This window comes from Sinohyriopsis cumingii, unplaced genomic scaffold, assembly GCF_028554795.1.
Source record: "Sinohyriopsis cumingii isolate HCF-2022 unplaced genomic scaffold, ASM2855479v2 utg000160l, whole genome shotgun sequence".
Classification (NCBI taxonomy): Eukaryota; Metazoa; Mollusca; class Bivalvia; order Unionida; family Unionidae; genus Sinohyriopsis; species Sinohyriopsis cumingii.
Window position 1 is genome coordinate 9,652,001 of NW_028315873.1, and position 17,972 is coordinate 9,669,972.

A 17,972-nucleotide genomic window follows, 5' to 3' on the forward strand; every position below is an offset into this window, starting at 1 on the left:
GAAATAAATAAAGCAGATGAAGCAACTCTGGTGATTTTATTGGTGGATTTTATTTTATCTGTCAGTTAAAATCTGCAGCAGCTTTGATGGTATCAACAACACAAAAGAAGAGCAATAACGTAAGAGAAAAAAATTGAAACGGTGGCGTTTATATGAATATCATCGAGGTGTTAATAGCGACAGCAGGCAGACATGTTGTGTAGAACATTGCATGCAGTTAATTTAGGAGCAAATGCAATAAATACATCTTTAACAGTAGCAATGATTCCAATAATATTTTGTGATGATGTGATAAGTGCTGATTTCTTTGTAGTGAGAGAGTAAAGCTATAATCGCAGCATTAGCAGTGTTAGTTTTTCGACCAGATTGGGTGTCTGACAGTAGTTCTGATAATATTTGGTGAGATGCTGAGCGCCGATTGTTCTGGTAGCAACAGCGGCACTAGTAGTAGTGGTAGCTGCAGTAGTATTTGGTATTGTTGTAGTCATGGTCTTGGTGGTGTTGGTGGTAACATTAATAGAAAAGGAAAAGGATGAGGATGATTTTAATATACAGTAGCTGTATCTGGCAGAGGGACAAATAGAAAGAAAGAAATTAAGATAGATATATAGATAGACAGATAGATGCAAATATTTGAGTTACTAAATTCAAATAATCAGAAAGACTTGTATGCAAAGGTCGAGGTTTTCTTATCATAATTTGATCCTTGTTCATTATTCATGCTATTTTATTTTACCTGCCTTTCTTAGTTTGAATAAAGCACGTGACAGAGCGATACATTTCATTTTTATTCTTCAAATGTCCTTGAACTAATAATTCCCAACAGCATAACTTAGCCAGGTACGGAGTTATCTATTCAGTACCTAGCTAGCTTGTTGCTGCATGCTTCAGAAATTGTATGCATTGACTGGCGGGTTTGTTTATAGCGTCACAACTTTGCCTGGGAGGGTACCAAAAATACATGTCCAAATGTCAACTTCCAGACAATTCAGGAAGCTTACAGTTTGAGGGATTTGTAAAAATTTTGTAAGTATCATGTTGTTTGTGATTGTTATACTACACAAATGCGCATTCATATTATACGTGTTCATAATGGGTGTTGGCCAGTTATCAGCCAGGGTAAGTCTACGTACAAACTTAGCCATGTTACCCGTATTCACAATTACGGTAACTTCCATTTAGTCAATGTATTTTGCAACTATTAGTATGACTGCATAAATAGACATTCCTACTACCCGTGTACACAATTACGGAATCTCATGCCCAGTCAGTGTATAAAATGATATTGGAATGACATTACTTTCGAGGGTACTTATTATCCTCTATTTACATGTACACATATCATGGCCGAGTTCAGACTTTAAACAGATCTATCGACTTATAATCGATTTGTTAGAGATTTTTGTGGAGGAGGGTGGGGATTCTAAGAAGCTCTCTGGTGTATTCACTTTGTTAAATGACATATTTTATATTCTGGAGACAAATATTTTGGAGACTGAAACATCTTTGAAATAGAAGTTTGCAACACAATCAGCCAGGTATGGTGCAATCTGTTCGTTATCTAGCTTGTTCATACATGTTACAAAAGTTCACTGCAGTGATTGGCGTGTTCGTTTAAAACGTCACAACTTTGCCTGGGAAGGTAGAAAAGACATGTTGCCGAATTGACATGCCAGCTATTTCAGAAACTTTACATTTTAAGGGATTTATATAAATTTTGTAAGTATGAGTCTTCTTTGTCTGATTACCAAACTACACAAATGTAGATTCATCTTACCTATGTTCACAGTGGGTGTGGGGCAGTTACCTGTCAGTGTCAGTCTAAATATATACAAACTCAGTCATATTACTCGTATTCATATTTACGGTAACTTCTGTCTAGTCAATGTTATTTTGCAAGTATCAGTCGGGGGCCCCGAGTGGCCTAGTGGTCTCAAGTGCTCACTGTTCCAGATCACTACCATCTCACCTCTGCGTGTTTTCTAGAGGGTACGTGATCAAGTTTGCCTGTAGATTCTCGTGGGGTCGGTAGTTCTTTCCGGACTTTTCCTGGGTTCTAGGTCCACCAGTATAAATTTCCTCCATGTATGTCCCATCTTATACCGAAATGCGTTAAACCCCATAACAACAACAGAAACTAATATAAGCCTGACTACACAGATACGCATTCATATAGCCAGTGTTTACAATTAAAGAAATATATCAACTGTTAATGGAATATTATTTTCGTAGGTATTTGTTATCCAGTTTTGACATAATATCATGGTTGAATTCAGACAACAATCAATAAACTTCCAATCGATTTTACAGATTTGAGTGCAGGACGGTAGTGATCCTAAAAAGTACTCTGCTGTATGCAGTTTTGAAATGCCATTAATCTTGTAAAATTTGATATTGTGGAAACTAAAAGGAGTAACAGAGTATGGAGAGGTAGTTTTATACATTTCTTCTAGTTTGAAATCGCTAGCTACTAATAATTTGTATTACAATAGATAAAGAAATACATAAATAACAGAGTATGGATAGGTAGTTTTATACATTTCTTCTAGTTTGAAATCGCTAGATACTATTAATTGGTATTACAATAGATACAAGAAATACATAAATAACTAAGCAATAAAAACTATGATCCATTACATTCATTACGTGTGTGTTTAACTAGAAGTTTTTCTTAAATTATAATGGTTATTGTTTTCAAATATACGAACTGAATTGAAATTCTGACGCACGACACATTTCATTCCCAGCAGTGTGGTAGAGTTTCTAGTGAATATCGTGTACGACAGATTTCATTGGTGACAATGTGGTACAGTTCCTAGTGACTGTCGTGTACAACACATTTCAATGATAGCAATGTGGTACAGCTTCTAGTCACTATCGTATACGACAGATTTCATTGGCGACAATATGGTACAGTTTCTAGTGACTATCGTGTGCGACACATTTCAATGATAGCAATGTGGTACAGTTTCTAGTCGTCACTATCGTGTACGACATATTTCATCGGCAGTACTATGGTACAGTTTCGAGTGACTTTCAGGCACGACATCTGGCGACTAGAAGCAGCTGAAGATATACAACGGCTTGCTGTCATTATTCATAAATAATGCCCCGGGTATGAGAGAAGATTGTGTATGAAAATGTACATACATCATAATCTCTTTGTAGGCTTGTCGTTTGTATATAAATTTAGTTTCCTCTGACCGCTGTCACCCCCATCTTCGGAAACCAAATTTCCGATATTTTAGCAGATCTACACCTAGGCGGATATATTAAATATTTAAGTGCACTGCAATATACATGATAAAGACATCTGGTGTCACGGTCCCAATTGTTTTTCTATACACCTCAATGCTAATGTTTTGTGAAATAAGTATACTTAGTAGCCTACCTCAATATACATGTCACACACTGTCATAGAGAACAATGTCAGACTGTCAATTTGACAAGGACAAAACCAGGTACTCCAATGAATTTAAGAGAGATAGCTCTGCTGGAACTAGGCAGGGGTAAGCGTTATCTACTCACAACAGTCACATTTTCAGCCAAGTGTACCACATTTAAAAAAAAAAATATAAAAAAATATAAAATATGATCTAGATAGGAATTAACATAAATAATCTCACATGCTGCCAAGAGGCTTAACTTTTTAAAAGCCTAACAGAAAGTACAACTCTTACATAATGCACCAATCACAGCAAGTGTTGTTCTTTATTTATGAATGCAATGTTCCCTACCCCTAAGCTCCACCCACCTGGACTTGCGCAATTGGTACCGTTATACCATCTATTAGCATTGCGAGTTTCTTCCCTTAATATGCAATACCAACTCACCAGTAGCGTGTAAAAGCGGCGGCAGCAGATGGTGTAGGCAGCTGACTTCAAATGGATACTTTGTCGGTTTTAATATCGAACGGCTGACTAAATACCAGAATCCATTCCAGTAGTGTGCATCCCTTGTCTTGATAATGGAGGAACAGTATTCAGATTTGAAAAACTTCATTTTAACTGGATGCGGTGGCTTGTTATCGCATCCATTGAAGTCAACAGACTCGAAGCAATGAAATATCTGATTGATCCGCCAAGGTGTAGATAGGCTAACATATCTGAACCTTGACTTACGAAGTAGATCCCATCCCATGTTGGATCTAAATTTTGGCAAATTACTATGGTTGGCACACTCCATAATAACTGTAAAAACTAATATTACCAAACACGGGATAGGATATGTCAAAGGACTCCAGCTGGGGCAAGGAAATATCAGAGGAACTGAACCCATAGATAAATTGAACTCAAGTGCTGTTAACCTGCTCAAATTGTCCAAGATGATGTCGGATGCTACATCATAATACAGTCTCTTCATCGCGTTCACATCATAATAATTCTGTCTTATAGGGTGGAAGTGTACAGACTCGAAAACAATTCATATCTTATATCTACTTAACGATTCGCGCTGGATATTATTAATTCAGTGACCTGTGCGTAGAATCCACTTAGAGTTAAATAGTCATTCATGCTGGAGATTATTAATTCAGTGGCCTTCTCACTTTGGTTGCACACCAATAATACATGGTGTTTCAATGCGCACATGCATATAGTCTAGACTTAGTTTTAAGCAGTAGATATTTAATTGATTCTTAAGACGTTGTTCTTTTATACACAAGGTGATATCTCAATAAGTATTTCTAAATTAAATAGTTGTTATATAATGGATTTTGGCTTGAAGCTCGTTCCCTTTCTTTTGCAGCCGAGTCCTAGCAGTGTGTTAGGTTGACAATTTATTTCACCTAGATTCACAGTAAATTAAAACGTCACGATGGCCGCATCAATGTCACAATATGCTGCTTGCAGGTTGGTCGAAGATAGGACTCTGGAACTAGAAACGACAGGTATGTGATAGATAAATAGAATATAACAACTTGGACACTGATAACACGATCCACCCTAATCGTTAAACACAGAAAAGTAGCATTTAGAAGTATCCTTTGAAATTCACCAGTATAATGTCAATTATGTCTATTAACCTGCACATGAACGTAATTTATTCCTTTTTATACCGAAAAATTGTATCAATTTTATTATCAGGTTTGACGCAGCTTATTTCAATGTTGCCATCACTTGATGTACTATATAAATGTTCATGTTTTCTACAATATTGTTTGATATATTTTTGGTTTAAAATTGATAAACCAACATTTTATTCTCCTGAATGTTATATTGTAGCACATTTATCTTTGACCACACGCTTATCCCATCGAAACTTGTAAACAAATACACATTATCACTTAATACTCACACTGTTGTTTTTATGTTAACTCGTAAACTATTTTCGTCAACCCCCCCCCCAAAAAAAAATATTTGAATTTTCACAATATTGTAATGAGTCATTATTATAATATGTATATTTTTTCCATTCATTTTTTGATCTTCTAAATGTAAAATGAAGAATAGTATTTAGGTCTAGTAAATGCAGTGTAACATTTTCAACAAAAATCAATGATCAATGATTGTACATATTCGTTCCGTGTCCATGCTTAATATCATGTGTGGTGCTGGCTGAGGACAAAGATGTGAGATGAATATATTTTGGGAATTGCATTCTCCACGGAGCTTCAATGGACAATCCATTAATTATCAAATTGTAAATGATTGTGCTTGGCACCTTTAAATCAAAGTAAATCGTGACTGTGCTCTTAATATATATGGTTATATGTTAGAAAATAAATCAGTGTACATATCATTGCCAGGTTAATCATAGTTAAGAAAGTTCACCTATGAATATTAGCGAAAATATTTGATACAAAAAATGTTGATGAATTTAAAATACCTTTTGAAAATATTATATATACAATTTATGATATAAATCAATTTACGAGAACACATATTCACGTTTGGGTTATCAGAAATATTTTCAATGTGTGATATTATACATTTAACTAAATGTCATACAATCATTTTTTGATATCGTAAAATAATATATCATAACTTCGATTAATTGATATAATAAACAAAATCAACTGCATTTAAACAAGAAAATTTAGATTATAAACTTATGTTACCAGCATCATATTCTTTAAAGTCTAAAACTAGGAATTAAATAAAAGAAAATCTTGAATTTATTTATTTATTCTTCACTTATATCAAAGTTTATTTTGTGGCCTCAAGTATTCTCTTGGAAAGCGAAAGTAACTAAAAAAACAAGTTCAAGTGTACGAGATCAATGGTAGATAAACTGCAACATGCATAAATAAATTACTATATATATATATATATATATATATATATATATATATATATATATATATATATATATCACTGAGTAGAGGAAAAAATCAGGCTCCCTACGAGAAAAATAAGAAATACTGATACATGTAAAATAAGACACTCTACAAAACCCAAATCAATTTTCACACAGTTCTTTTATTAAAAAGGTCTACTGCATACAACTTTAAAACTTCTCCAGTTATTAGCAAAGTCGTGCATACCACAAATCTTAATAATTATCCGGAAAATTTCAATATTTTATTTCTGAAATAAAAATAAGGAAAAACTACATTCTCATGGAAATGAAAAATTGGTAAAAGGAACCTAATTTCAGAACCGAGATGGTAAATTATAGAAAATTCTGTAGCCAGATAGATTAGGCCGTCCTCCTCTATTTCACAAACTAACACAGGTGTACTCACAAATGGTCTTAAGTTTGAAGCGTAAGAAAATCTTTCACGTTTCACAAACATATTTCTTCAGAATATTTCGTACGTTTAAGAAAAGAATCTGGGTAACCCCTTCTTTCGCGTGAAGGCTATGGGAATGACTATACTTACGGATTTATTTTTAGAATAGGGAAATACCCGGCCACCTTCAATCATAATATGACTGATATCATGTTCTTGGAAAAGAGACTTTACTACATTTGTCTCCGTATTACATCTGTCACTGTTGATAGCATTCCGATTACCTACACGCACTCTCCACCCCCATCCCCCCCCCTTTCTCGGAAATTCAATATCCGACACTTTCCCTGTTATATACTCATCCTCTTGAAACATGATACCCAATATGATAATTCTCTCTTAATCAGTGGAACAATTCAGGATACAAGAACAGGGGAATGACGGACAGACGGAAACGAAAATCAATCTTTGCGAAGTCACTTTAACCCAATTGTTTGAGCATTAAATAAGCTACTTGTGTTGCTGTGTGTAAAAACACAAAATCATACTAAACTAAATATCTGACCAAACGTGCAGATGGTTTTGAAAACAGTAAGTTCACTGACCTTTAATTTGCTACACAATATCATTTTCTGGTGGCAAACAAATATGATTATAATGAAGAAAGAGAAATGGAACATTGCTTTTCGCACAATTTTTTTATTTTTATACTTGAAACAATGGTGCACAAATAATGTATTTTGTCAAAAAACGTCCCTGAAACACTTTAAAACTGCATAACACAAAAAGCTCGGTTAGCCGTTGAAAGGCCCCATCCCCACCCCTCGAACATAAAGAAAACACAGGAAGGATAAGATTAACAACAACAACAACATTACAGAAATAACAGAATTAACGATCATCGTACGTGACCATATTAACAATGATAATGATTATACAAATTTGGTGGCAATGATGTAGATACTGTTATACTTGTGACGATTATTTTGATGAATAATTTGACAATGATGACAATGACGAGGATGATGATAACATTTCTTAAAAACGTTCCTCCTCAGTTATGTCCATACCCAACCCGTAAATCTAAAGTTCCAGTTTATTGTTCTTGTTAAAGTTTAGAATCCAGTCTAGTACGTCACACTTGATCACCCCATTGACCTGGCATTCAGTTCCATTGAGTACACTTATCACAGTACAGAGGTACTATGAATTATGCAGTAAAACGCCAATGGAGAAAATCACACCCTTTGAAAAATGCAGCACACTTAGTTGGGATTGCATATGGTGCCTATAGTGATTATGATGCAGAATGGTAAGATTTTTCAAAATTCTTCGGTTGAATCAGCGCGTAATTATTTTCTTGCGGCGATGGAACACAAGTCTGACTGTGTTAAACGGTTGAAGGCCATACGTCACTATATCCTGATGACGTCACAATGAACCAACAGGTTGACTGGATCCATGTCGTACTTTAACAACTGGTAGGAGCACTGGTCAGCCTTAACCTTTCCTAACACATGGTCACGAACACTGTATCTAATGTAAACAAAATGGACGATGCGTAGATGATCACGCAATTTCTATGCCCTGATGCAAACGAAATAAAATTATTGGAGACTGTTTTACTAAGGAATGTGTTAAAAATTGGCGTGAAGCTCTGGAACACAACAATTGCATTCGGGATGTTACAAAATAAAAACGGTTCTATTTATTTATTGACAATAGGTAGTTCACACGGTTAAAGTGCTATATTTAACCTATTTTTTATTGCAGGACGCAAAATGTTTTACGTAACAGTAATTTTCGTTTGTTTTATATATCTACCACCACCCCTACGCAATCTGTAAACAACGAATATACGTGTTGCTTTTTACGAAGGGACATGTATAATGTTAACAATCATTTGGACAGAAATAAATTAAAGGAAAAACAATGGAAGCTTTGCATATTTTCTTTTATTGTATACAGTAAATTATATTGCTTTGATACAGTTCATTTGCAAAATGATATATCAGTAAAAAAAAGTCAGTATTACTGTCGCTAGGTTTAAATACGACCTTTTGGCCTATACCTAAAAATATTGATCTAATATATAGGAATACGATTTGACAGTGAAAATAAAATCTAATACACACAAAAAATCCCTGAAAAATATCTTTTGGCTCCTGTAAGCCATTGGCACAGATAAAATTGCCTTCTTTCAGTTTCATACATTAAGTTTCAGTATAATTAATTTGAGTGACACATATGTGAAAACCGATATTAATAAAAGTACCAGCAATTGTGCAAACAATGTTGTTATGTGACCTATTCTAAACATGATGATATGTGTTCCACTTGATGGATCCATTCACTAAGGTTCCTCTATATCCAAAGTTCAGTGATATAAAATGAACAGTTTTAATTGTGCAAGTTATTAAAAGTTATTTTCATGAATTATTGTGATGCTGATTTCAAGTTGAAGACTTAAACATTTAATTTCATACCTAGATAGAAAAATGATCTGTAAGATAAAGCAACAAAAATGGAAAGGTTAAATAATCAAATATTAAGAAAAGGAAGTCCACATTATTAACTTGTTTTTATAGATGTCTCCAACTTTAGACTTTGGTCTACCTTAATGAGATGCAGCTATCACCAACATATAGACAAGCATGGCACCAGAAATGTAGACCATAATGATGGTGCACTTGTATTCCCTGTAAAGAGGGGGAAGCATATTACAATGTAACAGCACTCTGTTCAAACCTTGACCAGTCACAGGGGCACAAGAAGTTACTGCAAGCTTTAGTTTAGGAGTCATAGTCATAGACCCTAGTGATGGTACATTTGTATTCTCTATGGAGGATATACTCTAGTGATGGTACAGTTGTATTTCCTGGGAAGGTGGAGTAATAGTCATAGACCCTAGTGATTGAACAGTTGTACTGCCTGGGAAGGTCGCATCATAGACTCTAATGATGTTACAACTATTTACCCCGTGAGGGTGGCGTGCTTTACAATGAATTAGCACTCTGTTCAAATGTAAATTAATAGGTTTAAGAAACATCAACAACAAGACATTAAATATACCACAGTATGTGGTCCATGTAACCAAGGTATTTACCATACAATGTCGACAGGTTTTGTAACTTTGTATCATTGATTATATAAACACTTGAGATAAATCCCAAGGAAAGTGCATACATACCATTATGATGAACCATATCCTTGTAGAATACTTGGTGTAAGTTCAGTTTCATGGTTTTCATCTAACTCAAAACCTTTTTCTCTCCTACCCCAGGTTACTGCGTAGTTTTTCTGTTATGCATTAGAGTGGAGGGTGGGGGGTAACAGAAAATAGAAAGATGAAATTGTGTACCATATCAATTTTATTTAGAAAACGGGATTATTAACCCTTTTTATCATTGTTTTTGTTTGTCACTAATGACTAATGTGTGGAAATTCATCGTTGATCTAGATTTAATAGGACACTGTTTTACTTCCGCGAGAATGTTTACATATGCATATTACTGCACCAGGTGCGGTTCACAATTTTATGTACTAATAGTACTGGTATATGAATTTGATTTATACCAACACCTTAAATGCCATATTATTTATAATGCATGGGGTGCATATATATATATATATATATATATATATATATATATATAACAGAGATTTTTAAATGACCCATATCATGGGACGTTTTAGAATGCATTCATCTAGCAGAGCAATTATATTATAGCCTTACAATTTGGTGAAATCGAAGCAAGTTGTTTTGGAACAAAAAAGTATATTTCCATGCTAGCCACATACTAATGTCATTCTGCTTTATTGTTACTTAATACATGGAAAGGAAACATTTACCAAGGTGAAGTTAAGGGAATGTTATAAATAGTGTAGCATACATATGCTGAATTTGCAGCCCAAAGGGAAACATTTTTGTTCCTAGAAAGTAAAATATGTGAAATTTGGTATGATAACATAAAATCTATTGAATTAATCCACCTATGTATACCAACATATATACCTTGCCTGTATCAAGTAATTGGTTTTAAATGGAGCCAACAGTTACTGTCAAAAGAGTCAACTTAAATATTTTACTAAATGTGTACAAATTTGAATGGCATTGAAACCTATTCAGGTCATTCATATATTATAGCAAAATATGTTTATACATGTTATTTGTCTGACATAAGTGATTGCTGATTAACCATGTAAGCATGTTTTCTTGAAATAAACCTCATTAAAAGTTTTAAATAGGTGTGCAAATTAAATGACAAGAAATTAGTCACCTGAACTTAAGCAGATATGAATGCCTACTGAATATATCTAAAGTATCTGATATTGCCTGGTTTGATTAAATTTATTTTTTGTTTTTGGTTTTTATTTTGTTATTTTTTGTTGATAGATTGATTACATGTAAATGGAAAACAAGTTTTTGGTATAAAAAAAAATGTCCAATAATATTTTTAAAAAAAAATGAAATGAATAGCTATAATGACTTCAATTTCTAATCAGATTATCTGTATGTTATAAATATGCCTAATAATTTCAATTTTCTGCTTCAAATGATTTTGACTTAATCTTCATTTCAAGGTTGTGTGCAAGAATTCAAAGTCTCAACAGTTTAAAAATGGGTAAATGAAGAAAATTTACCAACAGGGCATGCAAGTGTAATCAGGTTATTTCCTTTAAGGTTAATATGCCCATCAAATGCCATTTGTCAACCAGAAATGATTTTTATTAATGTTGCTTATAACGCTTTTCCAAACACATAAAAATGATAAAGTGTATACAAATAATTTAAAAATAAGGTCAGTTACTGGAAACAAATCAAGTCTTTGAACCCACTCAAAATATATAAATATCCAGGCTGGTTTTGTCTGACTTAATGGTTGTTAATAGGATGCTTACAGGTTATAGCCAGAATCAAAAATGGACAGCCCCAAACCAATTTGACTCTTCCTTGGGTAGACACCTAAATTATGAGTGCAATTTATGTAATGCTTAGTACATATTACATTGAAACATAAATATTTCAATCCTACAATTAATTACTGTTGATGCTTTTGTGGTATTAGTAACTATTGTGTATTGCTAGAGATAAATACCAGATTGAGACATTGCGAATTACGTATGTCAACAGAATGAAATGTCTTCCAAACATCACCAATGAGAACAGTGGTTTGGGAAAAATGATGGAGTAAAACAGCTTCCTTGGAAATAGCTACATTAATTAATGTTCTTTGTTTCTTCATATAAAGGGTTTAGTAGGGCCAAATTTCTCTGAGGTTCCTATTATTAGTTAAAGTAAAAAATGTATATCCCACCAATAAAATGACCACAACAAAGATGGTTCTCTCAGCTTACTTTTATTTTCTTAATGGTAAGTATGACTGCAATTAATATATATGATAAAATATTGTGTGAATTATTTTTTATTGTTTGATTAGGTAATAAAATATTTAGTAACAATCAAGTTCTCTAACAGACCATATGGTTTCCACAAGTGTTAATTGATAACCTGATTGGTACTAATAAGACTTCTGTACTGAGTTGATTTCAAGTTTAAATATCATTTTATTTGATGGTGAAGACAAATTTATCATCAAAAAGTACATATACAGTTTCTCAATTCCTCCATGTCAATGTATCGTATTGGAAAAAGTTATCTCCCTTCATCACTTCATATAACAAGCATGTTACATATTTACTGGAATGGAAGGGTGGTGATGGTAAATGACAGTATGTTAAATGAACTTCTTTAATTGGATTGTGAAAAGAGGGGAAAACATTTTATTAACTAGTCCAAGAATAATACCAAAAAAAACTTGTATCAAAGTATTATGTACCTATGTTTTGATTAGAACTGGCAATTGAATTGTATATAAAACATAGCATCTGACAATGTAAGGTATTTTCAGAACAGTTTGGAGTGGAGATTGGGGAGGAGATATTCTTCAGAGTGTGTCCTTCTTTGCTACAATGTGTGGAAATTCATTCTCAAACAGTAAATAAAATACACAGACTATTAACTTCTCTTTCATGAGATGTTGTGGCTCGAAAGCCATTTTTCAGTACAAGATAGACAATATGTGTTGACCATTATAACTAGTGAAGGAAGAACTTGGGTAAACTCTGGTAAACCCCACTAACTAACCAAAAGCTACTTTCACGATTTCTCACATACCCATATTAGTCAAGTCTGAGATTCACACCTAAATGGACAGAGATGAGATGGCAATGATCGGTAATGGAGAGCTATGTAGGTAACTCAGCCACCTGGGGCCATTCCCATGGTCTCCCATGATTAAACTTGATACAATGTGCACGTGAACTTCAATAAATAATACAATACTTTAAGTGATTTAATTTGGGGAAGACTGAATAATTTCTTTGGAATAAAACTTAACTAAGTCAAAGTACAAAAATGGTAAGGCTTGTAAAAAGGCACATTCACGTGATTCCGGGGTAAACTAATGTGTACACTCGCCAATTAACTGTTAATTGGTGAGTGTACACATTAGTTTACCCCGGAATCAAAAGCCTTTGTAAAAAGGTACCAATTAGCCACATGGACTCCTGTTATTATTAGAACAGAGTACTTGGTTTTAAGATATTTTCGTAGCTGCGCTCATCCTAGTCACTAAAACGCTAAAGGCATTTAATACATGCAAAAACGTCTAAAGGGTATAGGAATCTAACCCGTCCTTACAGAGAGCAAATTTGAAATCTATGACAACATTCACATACGCTGCTCACCACTTTATGCTCTTTGTGCAACATAAGCATTCTATACATGAAATAAATGTGCAGTTTTATAATTTATAATATAAATAATGGACAATTGAAATTAATTGTTTTTTATTGAGATTGTATGAACAAACCTGTGCTCGAAGTGTGCTACGAAAGACGACCACCATTTTGAAAGAGCGTCGGTAACTACCGAGCATCTGGGAGCGAGGCTAAACCGCCAAATAGTCGGGTTCTTGATTATTAGCCTTGATGCAATATGGCCCTGAGGTTCCAATGAACGTGGTTATGTATTAATGCGCTGAGAGACGCCCAATGTTAAAGAAGCGCGAGCTATGAGGAACGCGTAACTGGATTTTGTAGCAGACGACATGAATCATGGAGAGTGCAGAAGTTTACATGCAGACAGGACTTTTCTTTGAAGTAGTCAGGGTAGTATATACATGTAATGCTGAACATCATTGGCAAATATTGGAGGATGATATATCCTTCATATTTATCGATTAATATTATTATTATTATTATTATTATTTTTACAAACTATTGTTTTAAGTTTCACGGGTAATATTAGGGTTGCGTGTTTCCGTCAGTAAAATTAAATATATGGGCTACACCCATTTCCATTCTATTAATTTTTAGAAGGAAACGGGTGTTTTCATTAACTTTTCTCTTTTCACTGACATTAACTAGTGCCCTAAATGAATGCAGATTCTTTATATTTTCGAAAGAAAAAGTTTACGGGTTTTTGAAAATAAATTGTACATATAATTTTTTCATCATTCGCCTGACATTCTATCCTTCATGTAATTTTTCCCTGGTTTTTTTAAAATAGAAAATATAGTTTCAATTTACTTCATACTTTGTGCATGATTTTATTTGGTAATTTTACCTAACAACAATGAACAGGTTGAAATTTGTATATGATAAACATCTGTCATAATCTTAGCTTGTTCCAGTTTTCACCGAAAGCCTGAACATTGAACCTAATATTGTGTAGATCTCGATCCCGTGGATAAGAACTAATCTATATGCAAACAATAGTTGTGTTTGTCTTTACATGTGTCTTTTATAACCAGCAAGTAACGTTATGCAATTTGTATGTGGTTATAAGGTGTTAAATACCTAGAGCTAAGTCTACTGGAGTAAGGGCCATTTCGGTTACAAATTTTGATTTGAGTTTTCATGCATACTGAAGGTATATGGTGTGGATTTCAATGGTTTCCAAGTTGTCATGCAGGGTCACACAAAAGAAATCCATTATAGTATGGGCGGTCTGTGTGGTCGAAATAATTACAAACATGAATCTCTTTTTTCTTGAACGCTAGGTTCTGAATATTTCCCAATTAATTACCCAAGGATGAAGTCTCTTTATAAGTAGGGATTGGCCATCGTTGTAAATGCCGGTTGTACGTGTAAATTTGTCTTTTCGTGCCGAATAAGTGTGTATTATGTGTATAGGGTGGGTTTCTCAATAGTTTTTATGATATGACCCAAGGGATGATTTTTTAGGGTGGGGATAGACCCCGGGCTATCTCATCATGGGGTTTCGTGCTGATACTTGGGCCATAAATCAGATGTCAACTTCTCATGCGTTACTTGCCACCTGTTTATCCCTACTTTACTTTGACCGATGTTTTTTTTTTCAGTTTATTTTATATTCAAGCATATTGTCATGTGATATTTATATCAGACTGAAGTAGCAGATATCTTGCTCTATTACCGTTTATTTACTACTGGTTTTCTTTCTTAATTAAGCCAATAGGTTTGAGCATCAGATATAAATGTTTGCCTGCTGCAAATGAATAACTGATTCATTTCATCTCGTTTACAAAAAACTTGTTATTTTTAGATTCGCCACTGGTGAAAATAAGTTTTTCACCCACCTTATGAAAGATATCCGTTATACACTCGTTTGAAGGAAATATTCTCTATCTACTGACTCAAAGTAAAAACAAAACCAATACGTATTTCAATCTATTTAGTAATGACTTATTAAAGTTATTAACTGAAAAAATCCATTAAGTGTATTCCTTGCAGATACGAACATTATTATTATTATTATTATTATTATTATTATTATTATTCAGTAGTAGTAGTAGTAGCAATAGTTGTTGTAGTTGCAAAACAATATGAAATCGCAATTATGCTAACAGTAATAACAATGCAAATAATACGACTATTACGATAATGGTGGTGTTGGCTAAATTTATGACAGTTGACTATTGTTTTAGGTCAGAAATGAGTTTATAGATATTTACACGTTTATTTTACATTGTTTACTAAAAGTATATATGTCTATATTTTGTGTATTCCGTTACCTTACGTCTTTAATTTGTATCCGCAGCCGGCCGTAAAACCGACTACAATGGCGTTGTGGTGACAGAAGACAAGTTGCTGGTCATAGACTGGAATGCGAGGAATCTCCGTCTTTACAGACTCCATGACGGCAAACTGTTTACATCACACGAACTGGAGGACATTCCCACGGGTGTCTGTCTTATTAGCAAGACGGAAGTTGCTGTGTGTCTGTATGACAGTACGATTATAATCATGTCATTGAAATCTATACATGACGTAAAACGGGTCAAAACATTAAATGTAAGGACAGGAATTATTTTATGTCATTCAGTGGCAAAATTGAATTCAGACAAACTCGTTGTCAGCGGTTGGAAATCGGACGACAGGATGTTGTACTGGTGTGTTGTAAACCTTACAGATGGACGTGTAGACTCAACTCACAAGGTCTGTCAAGGGGGCTTTGGTGGTAGTCACTTGACCGTAAAAGACAACACTGTCTACATCTCGTGTCGGACTCGTAACTACACTACTACTACCGGTGTGTATGCATATGATATTTTTAATCCACACACACCAAAGTTTCTGTATCAACATGATGGATTTAAACCGAACTCAATAATGGTTGATAGGAGGAATTTCATTTACGTGTGTGACTTGTACTCTAACAGCATTCATCAGCTGACAGACAGCGGTCAACTAGTGACCATACACACAGTGTCATCAGAGCCCTATAGAATATTCTATGATGACCAGCATGGAGTTATGTACACCACAAGCTGGAACAGTAATGTGATAACAGTGTACAGACTGGAGTATTCACATCAACCAGGTATGAATGATTTCATTTACCTCTAAAAACAATATGTATGAATTATAAATGATACGGTTTAACTTTATTATAAGACAAACATGTTTAAAAGATGTCAAATAAATTAAAAATGAAATAAATTAATTTTTATTGTCATGATTCCTACGTACGTCAGTCATGATTTTTAGGATTCTTTATTGAATTTAAGTATAAATAAAATATTATTCGTCAATTTAAAATTTAATACTAATATACGTGTACTAAGTCCATTCAGTCCTGATTATTAAATGATATGCACCTTGTTTGTCATCACAAAATTTTAATATAAACATTTTAAATATCTACTACAAGTTGTAACAATGGCGGCTGGCTAGTACAGTCGTATCTCTGTCATTCTAGAGTAATAAACTTTTCTCCCAGAAGGTGGCGCTTTCATTGATATCTCCTGGCACGCGACCTTGAAACCGGTTTAGACCGGGTCACCATATAGAGTTGTAGTGTTCAAAATTCCCACGTATTCTGACATTCTGAGCGATTCTATGCGGACATTTATCAACTAGATAAAAAAAAAAGAAAAAAAAAAAAACACAACAGAAAGAAAAACAAGGTGATTAATCGAAATGGAAATAGGTTTAATCAAATTCTTCAATGTTACGGTGATATGAGAGTATAACAGGGGACCAGTCTAATGTTTGCTGTACCATATTTGGATGCTTTACAATACATTGTTTAATGCGCGCCATATTTACTAGGATCTGTTTACAGTTCCAGAGGATGCAATGACCTTATATGGCACACTGAAAAGACAAGTCTGTAATTGTATGTACATTTTAGAAGAGCGAATATGGTGGATAATTAAAATAGAAAATGCTATATCATGAATATATACGCTACATGTTCGTGTATCTGCTCTAAAATTCAGCAATGCTATTATGTATTATGCCCCACCACCAGTCTTCAAAAGTATTTACATGGCATAGTTACCAAAAAAAATGATGATTGTTTGATCTCTGGAAACTTTATAACCATGTTTTCCTCTGCAATTTTTTTTTAAACTTTGGAAAAAGAAACTCGTTAATGGCATGCAACAAATGCAATTACTTCAGATGTACTTAATGCACAAACATTTGAAATGTGTAATTATGAATTTTACAATAATATTATACATCTGTTTTTATGCAGCAAGCATTATTTTGGATTATTTGGTATGTAATTTAACAAATAAGTTATCTTATTTAAGATTTCATTTTTATGATTTAGAGATTTTTCTTACTGTGATTAGAGTTTCATAAACTATTTTGATTATGCTTGTTATAACAGCTGGTATATTGCATGTTGAATACATCAGCCCCACAGTCCTTCATACCATAAATGAAACCGCCAAATCTGTATTAGTACTGATGGATAATTTGTGGACTTCATTCAGTTATCAATATAGGTGTGTGGTCTTAG

At 33.8% G+C, this 17,972-nt stretch overlaps 1 protein-coding gene across 11 annotated transcripts in view; it reads left to right on the forward strand.

Annotated features, from left to right (window-relative positions):
- Positions 1-17,972, forward strand: part of LOC149774749 (uncharacterized) — a 160,948-nt gene that overhangs the window by 18,863 nt on the left and 124,113 nt on the right. For 8 of the 11 annotated variants that reach the window (XR_016416740.1, XM_089944865.1, XM_089944871.1 and 5 more), the window contains 2 exons: positions 4,747-4,888; positions 15,759-16,541. Coding sequence is in view for 9 of the 11 variants with exons in the window: in XM_089944865.1 (XP_089800991.1) it covers positions 4,816-4,888; positions 15,759-16,541 (856 nt within the window). In the remaining 2 variants the exon portion in view is untranslated. Of the gene's footprint in view, positions 1-663; positions 1,027-4,746; positions 4,889-13,533; positions 13,847-15,758; positions 16,542-16,565; positions 17,128-17,972 lie in introns of those variants that run through there. The other 3 variants (XM_089944869.1, XM_089944872.1, XM_089944874.1) reach the window with 3 other exon arrangements.